We start from the raw sequence: 10,520 nt of genomic DNA on the forward strand, positions 1-10,520 counted from the left end.
TTACACCTGAGACTAGACCCACTTTCTCAGCTGTGTGAGCCAATAGACCCCGCCTCTCGCTGGCTTCTTCTAATTGGTGGGATTTAGCCATCTATAACAACCAGCGCAAAATCCTGGAGTATGCAGGGGAACCTTGTGACTTCCCAAAGAGCTGCTTTTGTCTGTGCCCTGAAACACCAAGCTCCAGGGAGGTTAAGCACCTTGTCCAAGGACGTCAATCACTCAATGACAGGGCTACATGTAACCAAGGTATAATTATTCTTAAGTTGACAGCTCATTTCTCTAGACCAGAGGTTCCCAAATTGGGTTCCTCAGACTCTGAGGGCTTCACAGAAGTTTCCAGAGATACCAGAGAGGGCAAGAGTGAGGCAGCGTGGGCAGGCCTAGAAAAAGATTTAAATTCTCCGGATAAATGATGTGACTTGAGCTTTTACCATTTTTAAGGAATTCACCAAGTTCTTCTTCTATAGATCTTTTTTTTTTTTTCCATCTTCCACAAGCTATGAGCTAGGGGATAATGGCATTCCACCGAATGAACAGGAGAACTGAGGCCCAGGAAACTAATCACTCAGCTTAAGTAAGAAGTGAGTAGTGGCCTGAATGTTATGGACCATATCCAGCTCTCCACCTCCAGTCTTAAAATATCCCTTCTGTTCCCTGCCTCCATCCCACCATTCAAGCTGCCTTCTGGAAGCCTCTAGCCCCCCCCCCCCACCTTTGTCAGTCTCCTTTTGGAACCTGCAAAGCACTCTGGGAGGAAGAACATTTTGAGCCCGACCAGCTAATGCTTGGTGAGGTCAGCAGACAGGCAGGGGACTGTGGTGGTGGAGCCCAGAGTAGGCGCTGGGTTGTATTTGGGGCCAAGTGACCAGCTTTGCTGACTGAGCTGAGCTCTCATCTTCCATACACTCACCTCTGGGCTGCACTGCGGCTCCTCGTCCATTCCTTTTCAAGCTGGGAAACAAGTTCTTCTGAGGAGTTTTCTCTCCCAAGTGACCAGAGGTCTTTTGGTCCCAGGGGCCTCCGGTAGCCCCTCCAGATCAACCTGTAAAAGAGGGGCACCAGGGCAAGCCACACCTGCAGTCCACCTCTGCAGGATCCTAGCTTAATAGCTGTGTGACCCTAGGAAAGTCACTTCACCTCTCTGCACCTCTGCTGGCCCCTTGGTACAAGGAAAGCAATGACCCTAACTGCACTAACACGGCTGGGCACATATCAGTCTATAAAGATCATCTCATCTAATTCTCCACATGAGCCTATATGGTAGATTACTATTGACCCATTGAGCAGATGAGGAAGAAAACAGAGGCTCAGAGAGATTAAGTGACTTAACCAAGGGACAACCTGTGGCAGGGGAAATAAACCTCCCTAGGAGTCAGAAGTCCAGAGTTGAAAACAATCACCACAGAGGAAACCTTCTTCAGTTTTAAACATTCCCACTCTCCTCCTCATTCACTGCTCTAGCCATCTGGCCTCAGGACCTTTGCATATGCACATTGCTCTGCTTAAAACCCTTTCCCTGTTACTTCTTACTTGTCCTTCACCTCTGGGCTCAGATGGGATTTCCTTAAAAGTCCATTTGATGGTGCCCCCCACCCCAAGTGTAGGTAGATTTTCCCATTGTAAGATCCCCTAGTTTTCTGAGCTTTTTCTTTATAATGCTTGCTGCAATTACCATTATTTACATTTTCGGTCTGATTATTTATTTAATGTCTTTCTCTTCCATCAGATGGTAAACTCCATGGTGGTAACTACAGTACTTGCCTTGATTCTCCCTCCTCTGTATCCTCACCTCCTGGCTCAGGGCACAAGATTTCTCCAATAAAATCACCACTTTTCAGCTCTGTGACCTTGGGCAAGTCATTTCCCACCAAATGGACTTCAATTTTCTCCCCTTAAAATGAGAGTGTTTCCCAGGGCTTAGGCCTGGTAGATGAGATGACTGTAGTTGGTGCATTGTTGGAAGAGGTCATTGTGAGGAGGTGATCTCTGATGGACCTGCAAGCTGGACCCCAGGCAACCTGAGGCTCCTCACCCCGTCCCCTGTCCTTGCAATGTACATTGTGCCCACTGTTCCCACACTAGGAGCTACTTCAAGGATGTAGCCATGAGAGAGTAAGTGTTAGACCATCTGGATGGTGTATGTGACTGAACCCCATTAAGGCGTCTATAAGCTGTTCAGATTCTGGCGGATGGATGTAGAGATACACTCATCTCACAGTGCCCAAGACAAGACTTGTACATAAGTTCCCTTGCTTATTAACCCTGCCACCTACCACTCTGAATGGCTGCCTCTTTCTTCTGTCTCTCCTCGCCCTATGTCTATGGGGGCCAGTTTTCAAAACAACACACACACACACACAAATTAACTACTGCAGACTTCCACCGCGGGAGAGTCATTTTCTTTCCAGGTCTCTTTAATCTTTCAAGTGACACCAAGGAGGTCTCGTTTGGAGCTGGTCTTGAGCTCCTCTCTGAAACTTTCCAAGTCCTCTTCCTAACACAGAGCAAACTCAAGCAAGCAGCAGTTCAGATCCAGAAATTATTTATAATACTTGGTTCTCACTGAAAATATTTTTGACATTCTGCATGGCAAGGGATTCTAGATTTTTCTGATTTTGGTAGCGATAGAAAGTTTCCCTTTTAAAAGGTTATTAAAATAGAAAAAATGAGTTGATTTAAAAAAACTAAGTAAATAGAGTATGACTGATACCCCAACAAGGCAAAAAGTTTGACAAATGGTCCACAAATGCCCACATTTGGGAAACGGAGGGCTGGATTCTCTCTAGAGGTGTTTAGCAAATTTCTATGCTCTTCTCATCAGTTCCACACCCCAGAGCATCCTAATCTTCATTTATCTAACAACCACTTTATATAACACTCATTATGGGTCAGACCCTGGTCTGAGTGCTTCCCAAACCTTATCTCATTTAATCTTCAAAACCCATGGGGTAGATGCTATTTTTATTCTCATTTTACAGGTGCAGTGACTAGGGCACGGAGAGGTTAAATAGCTTGCCCAAGGTCACATAGCGAGGAAGTGGTGGGAATGGGGTTCAAATCCAGGTGCTACTGTGATCTAACTGCAATGTGGTCAGGAGGGGGCCTAGCAGGTGGGCCTGGTGCCGGGGCCCTGAAGAAACATCTGTCTTCTCCACCAGCCTGGGAGCCTCCAGTGAGTAAAGATTGGGTCTTTTTACCTCTTCACTCTTGGTGCTTAGCACACAGTAGGTGCTTATTAAAGTTGGCAGGATGATTGAAGCCAAGAAAGTAGTATGATTTTATTGAGCACCTATTATGTACAAGCACTAAGCACTTTACATTGAATGAAGGTAGAGCTGTTCCATTTTATAGAGGGGAAAACTGAGTCTCTGGATGTTTGCAATATGGCCAGCTGAGAGACGGAGTTAGGAGTCAAATGCAGATCTCACTCCAGTGAATGAATGGAAATGGGATGTGGATGATGGACACACTGAAATCTGAGAGGGAAGCACGGAGGTGTGGATGGAGAGAGCCTGGCTGAGCTTGGTAGGCTCGGGAGGAAACTGGGGGGAAGAGCTTGTGGTGCTGAATAAAAGCAGCAAATGCAGCTGGGCGGGGAGCCACCCCAGCCCCTTCCCTGCTACTTTACTTACCCAGAAACCCACCAGAACATGGCCTTGGAGGGGAAGGAGGCCCCAGCCTTTGGACATGGATTCTGTAAAGACAAAAGATGTGTGTTGAGGGATGGAGAGGGCTCAGTCTCATAATCCATGGCCAGTATGTGGCAAGGAGAACCAAGGGCAGGAAGACAGGATGAAATGACCATGAGCTTAATGCTTAAAGTGTACACTGAGGTATCCTGCCCACTTATTTAAGGCAGACACCAATGGGTTTGGTGCTTCCTAGCAGGCAAGGTAAAAAAGGGATTCTGTCACAGGATTGAAAGTGTCTACAAGGCAAAAACTAACAGTTGCTCAAATACGACTTTATTAGTACTGAGACCAAGAAGTTCTCAAAGCAAAGACCACGCATGACTCAGACAACAATGTTCTTAACAGTATCCCTCAGTGAATGTGGTGAGGAGGTGAAGAAGGTCTCCTGAGATTTTACCAGCAGCTCCAGGAAGACCACACAGATCTACACTCTTCATCAATAGGGCATGAGAGTGCCCATTTCACCACATCTTTGCCATCACAGCTTGTTATCAATTTTTAATATTTTTATGCCACTCTCATAGGAAAAGAAAGGTCCTATTAAAGTTTAGACTTGATTATTCAAGCAGCTGGGCATCTTTTTAGATGATCTCAGGCCAACTGTCTTCCTCTCAGAGAATTCTTTCCTGATTTCACAGACTTACTCAGTGTTACCTGATGTAAACTCTTGTGGACCATGGACTTCTCCTGCAGAGCACTTCTATTGGGCAAGTCACTTTAATCTTTAATCTTTATCACTGGTCCCAGTTGTACTTTTACATGCGTTTGTGTAATTGTGTGATTAGTGTCTGGTTCCCCTACTTGGCTGTTAGCCGCATGAGGACAGAGACGTCGTTTGGTCACCATAGATCTTCAACTCCGAGCTGGGGAATAAAGTAGGTTGGCAAACTACAGCCCCCAGGCTGAATCTGGCCCACTGCAAACAAAGTTTTATTGGAAAACAGCCATGCTCCTTTGTTGACATATTGTCCAGTCTACTGCAAATAAAATTTTATTGGAACATAGCCATGTCTCCTTTGTTGCTTAAGCAGACTTGAGTAGTTGCCATACAGAGACCATATGGCCCACAAAGCCTAAAATATTTTCTATCTTGGACAGAAAGAGTTGGTCAACCCATGGCATAGAGTACACATGTAATAAGCTTCTTGCTGGATCATAAAAATTAAAAGCCTGAGCTCTAGTTTAACTCTCTCCTATTACTCGAGGGGTACTGAGGACCAGAAAAGGAACAGGAATAAAGCAAGGCACTGGGGATGGGGTGACTTACAGACTGCTGAGGCCCTTTAGGGAACAAGGGAGGTCGATCGGCGAGGCAGGACAGTGCAAATTGTGCCACCACCAGAGACAAGCACAGGTAGGTTGACAGGTGGCGGAAGGGGTCACTCTGAAAGTCCTGCAGGGGGGGAAGCAGAAGTCCCACTGAGTCTGGGCTCGTGGGGAGCGGAGGCTGGGGAGGGTGTCGGCAAGGGGAGAAGAGGTTAAGGCTGAACAGGGTTTCTGATGCTGGGAGCAGGGCCCAGGAGGGGGCCAGAGCCACCAGATTTGAAAGCCAGAGTCCCCAGCCTTCCCAGCCTTCCTGATTTACAAGCACCTGGCTTATATATATTCGTCTGTACAAATGGCAGGTGGGGCGTTTGCCTTTAACCAGGTGACAACTGGCCTTAGCCACTGGGACCTCAGTTGAAGGGACACATTGTCTTTCTCCTTGTGCTGCAAAGGAGCCCCACCCCAATCTCCCAGCCCACTCCCTTGTGGCCAGTGTTCTCCAGTTTCAGAAGGGAACTGGTTCTACGGAGCATTTACTCTGCCTTGGGCACGTGCTAGAGACTTCACATGCTCTGGCTTATCAGTCCCTCCCCACCCTGGCCCCAAATGGGGTTCACCTGCTCTGTGAAACACTTTGGGAAACCAGGGAAACCAAGGCTCAGAGAAGTGACAGCATCTTGCTCAAGGCCACATAGATGACCTGATCCAGTTCACAAGCTTTTGCTGCCACGCCATGATTGCTTTCCCATCTCCTGCCCCTTCCGGCCAGAGCACCCTAATTTTTTCCCTTGTGCTCAGGTACGTGGTTTCTGCAGAACTGACTTCATCCCAGTGGGTGGGTAGGGGATGGAGGCCTGACCAATGAGTATGTTCCAGTCCCCTGGCTGCTGTGATTGGGCTAGAAATGGACATAGGGCCCACGATGGGCCAATGAGAGCTGGAACCACGGGAGATCTTCTATCGGGTTTGCTGCATTGGTGGAATGTAAGTGTGGAGCAATTGGGGCTCTTCTTTCCCTCCCATTGGAGCGTGACACTAACAGGGCAGAGCTGAGAGACAGAGAGGAATGGAGATCTGATGGTGTCACCTGAACACCTGGACCAACTCTGCCCAGGAGGTCCCACTAAATTCCCTGGGACTTCTTTCCCTTAAGCTAATCTTGCGGCGCCTAAGACAAGCTTCATATGTAAGTTCCCTTGCTTATTAAAATCGCCACCTATCAAACTGGAGTGGCCGCCTCTTTCTTCTGTCTCTCCTGGCCCTCTGCGTACAGGGCCAGTTCCAAATTTCATCTGGGGACTCCTGAGTTTTGAACCAACCGTGTGTCAGTGCCCAGGCTGTGTGTGGGGAGGATGTGTGACTGTGGGAATGTGGGATGTTTGTGCCTGAGTCCTGGGTGGCAGCGGGTGGGCACATGCAGGGGACGGTGTGCATGTGTAATGTTTTGGAGCCAGTGGTAGTATGATGTATGAATGAGGGCATATAAGTGTGTGCAAGTAAAGTGTGTGACATGAGTGTGTAAGACAGTGGCATTTGGGTTGATAAAAAAGGCATGGGATGATGGGTACTGCCACGCGAGGGAGTGCGTTTGTGTGTTGCCTGAGTTTAAGCGACTGTGGTGTGTGTGTTTCTCTGCACAGAGAATAAGCCACGAGTGGAAAGGGGAGGAAGAAAGATGGGACCCAAGGCCTGGAACTGCTATATTGGTTTCCCAGGTGGCCCAGGCCCCTACTTACCCCCTGTGAGGCCTGCTGGGCGGTGCTGGTGGCTGGGAAGAGGAAGCAGAGCAGCCAGTACCCAAAGAGCAGCCCGGATGCCTGGACTCCCTTCCTCCTCTCGGCATGGATCAGGAACACGGCGAAGATCTGGACAAGAGAGCCAGGATGGGCCCCTTAAGGCGGCCGGGGCTGGGGGGTGGGGGACCTGGGACGGGGAAGGGGAGGGGAGGAGGGGATGGGAAGGAGGGGATGGGGGAGGGGATGGGGATGGGGGAGGGGATGGGGAGGGAGCCCCCCTCTGCCCCACCCCCTCCAGCAGGGCAGGAAAAGCAGCAGGTCTGGGGATGTCATTTACCATTGTGGTGAGCCACACGGTAGGGTGTATGAGGAACTCCGGAGCTTGGGGCATTCCCTGCTGTATTCTCCAAAGAGTCACAGACACACTGGAGGTGCACAGGATTATGAGGGCGAACCCAAGCACCTGGGGAAACAGGTTCTAGATGGGGCACTGTAATGTACCAATGTCTTCACTGAACAGTGCTGATGTGAAAGATGCATTAAAAAAAAAAGCAGAAAGGGATGCTGCAGATCAGTCCTGACCTGTAACTGTCATATACATAGTGTAACATGAGGGCTGGAGCCAGCTCAGTGGTTTTCCAAAATGCAGGCAGTGCTCCAATCGTGCACGGGAGGATGCTTTAGGAATGAAGGAACAGCGTGAAATGGAATTTACTCTCCGGGTGAAAAAGCTATGCACTTTTAACATCTCTTTCAATCTCTACTATTAAATAAAGGAGGAATCCTCTGTTGGGACCAGTATGTCTCTAGACCTTCTCTAAGATGCCTTCTAAGATGTCTCTATTTTGAACAAAAGAAATCAAGAAAATGAGAGAGTGCGCAGACTTGGGCGCACCGGAGAAACTACTGAACATACTTCAATTAGTCTCAGGCAGGGGTCAAACTACCACCTGCAGGCTGAGTTTGCCTTGCAGACTATTTTTGTATCACTGCTGAGCTCAGAATGGTTTTGATATTTTTTCAGTTGTTGAACAAAACTTTAAAAAGTCTATTATGTCATAATCCATGAAAATTACAGGAAATGCAAATTTCACTGACTATAAATAAAGTTTTATTGAAACACAGTCGTGCCTATGTTTCCCCTTGTCTGTGGCTGCTTTCCTGGTGCAAGGGCAGAATCGAACTATTGGGATGGAGACCTCGTGATTCTCAAAGCCTCAGACACGTATTGTCTGGCACTTTAAGGAAGAGTGTGCTGACTGACCCTGGATAGGTGATGGGCAATAGGTCAAAAATTAACAAGGTGGTGTGGGAATGAATGAACCTTGGAGGGTGTTCTTGTAGAAGTTTGGAGAAGGGGTGGATGAGCAGAAAAGCTGACACTTGGATTGCCAGTGTTTTTCTAACACTGTAAAATAAATACAGAACAATTTTAAGAACTGTCCTTTAGTACTGCCATTGGGAAACACAAAAATCAATGTATAACTGTTAAACATTTAAAAGGTTCATCCTAGCGTGGCCCTAAAATCACCTTGTGTATCCCAGGGGTATACACTGCACACTCTGGGGAATACCAGATGTGGTGGCCATAAACTGGGTGCGCGAATGTCCCCGTGTGTGTTCCATTATTACCACATCTGTTTGGGGAAATCTATTTCACTGAATCCACCTCTATAGACTCTGGGGTTTTGCCCTGTTTTATTAACAGGTTCCCTTTTTATCCCCATCCTGTGTGCTCCTAGATAATAGTGTCCACTTTGAGGTCTCTGCCAGGTTCCAGCAGGCTCCCCCCACCTCCCACCCATTGTCTGGTTGCACGCTCCCAGGGGCAGCAGTTACCATTTTGGCCTTGAAGAGGGGGGACATCTGGAGGTAGCCCTTGTCATGGCGGTGGATGTAGAGGAGATGGATGGGGCCAAGGACCCAGAGGTACATGGGGGGCATCCAGACCCCTGTCGTCTTCAGGAAGCACAGGCTCAGCAGGTGGGCGGCGGCGGGCTCCGGCTCCGTCTGGTTCCAGACCTGAGGGAACACCAGGGTGACCCTTATGACGGTACAACCCAGGGGTCCCAAACTCACTTCCTTAGAGGGCCAGGAAACTTTTTGGACTCCTATCATTTACATGAAACTGTGCTAAGCACTCTCTGGAGTACCTCATAATCCTCATCTCCTTTAATCCTAGCATCAGTCCTCTAAGGTAGATGCAATTGTCCTACTGATTTTGCAGATGAGGAAGCTGAGGCCCAGAGAAGTTGAGTAACTTGGCTGACGTCACCCAGCTGGACAGTGGTGGTGCTGGGATTTGACTAAGGGGGTTGGGCCCTAGAATCTAGGAGACCCCAGCTCCATAACGAGGGCTGGGCACAGACCTATAACAACCCCTGGGCACAAGAGGGAGGTATTACTGTCCCCATTTCATAGACCAGTAAACTGAGGCATGGGGAGGGGAACAGCCTCCTTCAGGGCCACACGAACAGGAGGTGGCAGAGCTGACTCCATGCTGGCCTGTTTGACTCCAAAGCTTATCCTACTGGGGGTCTCGATCTGTGATTCTTATCTCCGACTTTCCACTGGTCTTTAGTCCGAGAAAAACTTTGAATGTGACGTTTAGGGGATATGGCTGCTTTGATTCTCTCTCTACTGGATTACTGTCACCCTCCCACTAGAGTCCTTTGAAGAGACAAGAGACAGGAACTAGACAGGTGGGAGGGTCCTGTAGCTGGGAGGTCTGGAGATGCCCTTTAGCAAGGCTGAGCTCTCTGGGGAGCCTCTTGGTTAAGGTGGTAGCCCTCTTCTGCCGTTAGTCTGGCAGGTCTCCTCCCTTCTCAGGGACCGGGAATTTGGGAGTCCCTCCCTTCCCCTGTATCGCAGCCCAGGAAATCTCCCCCAGGGATCTCTCGAGCCTGGAAAAGGAGGATGAGGCAGGATGGGGACACTCACCCCGGGGCCCGCGCAGGGCTCGCCAGGCGCAGCCATTGGGCGCCGTCTGTCCTTCTGTCTGTCCGTCCGTCCGTCAGGCTGTCGGTCGGTCCCTGGACAGCTTCCCTGGCCACGCTCGGGCCTGGGGGAAGGGGCGGGGATTCGAGCTCCGGTATTGCGAGGCCCGGGCAAGGTCCGGCCGCGCGGCGGGGGTGGGGCGCTCCGAGGTGAAACGAGGCGAGGTGGACGGGGCGCTCAGGGAGGCTCCAGCGGGCAGTTTGGGAGGGGATCCTGGAGCCCCTGAAAGTGCAGTGACATCCCCGTGTAACCCTCCTGCCCCCTGCAATCAGTGTCATCTCAAACTTCCTGAACACTATGGACCAGCAATTCCAGGAATTTATCCTGATAAGTGAAATCAACAGGTGTGCACATGCTAAGTGCCCAGCAATTGGCATGGGGGATGGGAGGACCTCTGGGTTAAGGTGGGAGCAGCATTCTCCTTACCTGTGGGATGAACATTGTCTGCCTTTAGGGCTGTGGGAAAATTTTAAGATTACTAATAAAGCGTTTAACACAATGCCCGTCACAAAATAAATGCTCAGTTTTAGCTGTTATTAGCTTTAGTATTATTATTTCATCCCTAGGTTACTAAGCAGTGGTTCAAAGTGCTATTGCAGAAATATATTATTACAGAAAGGTGGTTGATTAATGCTAAATAAAAAAGAGATTATAATACAAACACTCGATGATATTTTTGCAGAGAAAATTATGTGCTGAAGCTGGGAAAAGTGGGGAAGGAAGTCAGGTCATTTACCTTCTTATTCTGAGTCTTAAAGCAAGTTGTGTCCCCAGCCACGAGTTCTTTTTGGAAATGACTCTAAGTTTTATATATGTGTATATATAT

General features: G+C 48.8%; 1 protein-coding gene across 1 annotated transcript in view; it reads right to left on the reverse strand.

The window, feature by feature from the left end:
* The window catches only part of ABCC6 (ATP binding cassette subfamily C member 6), a 68,409-nt gene extending 58,736 nt beyond the window's left edge, over positions 1–9,673 (reverse strand). Inside the window, exons 1-7 of the mRNA XM_072942083.1 lie at positions 9,638–9,673; positions 8,492–8,719; positions 7,035–7,160; positions 6,698–6,826; positions 4,963–5,088; positions 3,636–3,697; positions 914–1,045 (exon numbers count right to left, since the gene is read on the reverse strand). Of these exons, the coding sequence (XP_072798184.1) occupies positions 914–1,045; positions 3,636–3,697; positions 4,963–5,088; positions 6,698–6,826; positions 7,035–7,160; positions 8,492–8,719; positions 9,638–9,673 (839 nt within the window). The remainder of the gene's footprint in view (positions 1–913; positions 1,046–3,635; positions 3,698–4,962; positions 5,089–6,697; positions 6,827–7,034; positions 7,161–8,491; positions 8,720–9,637) is intronic.
* Between the last annotated feature and the right edge of the window lie 847 nt (positions 9,674–10,520).

The sequence above is a fragment of the Vicugna pacos genome, chromosome 18 (assembly GCF_048564905.1).
Source record: "Vicugna pacos chromosome 18, VicPac4, whole genome shotgun sequence".
Classification (NCBI taxonomy): Eukaryota; Metazoa; Chordata; class Mammalia; order Artiodactyla; family Camelidae; genus Vicugna; species Vicugna pacos.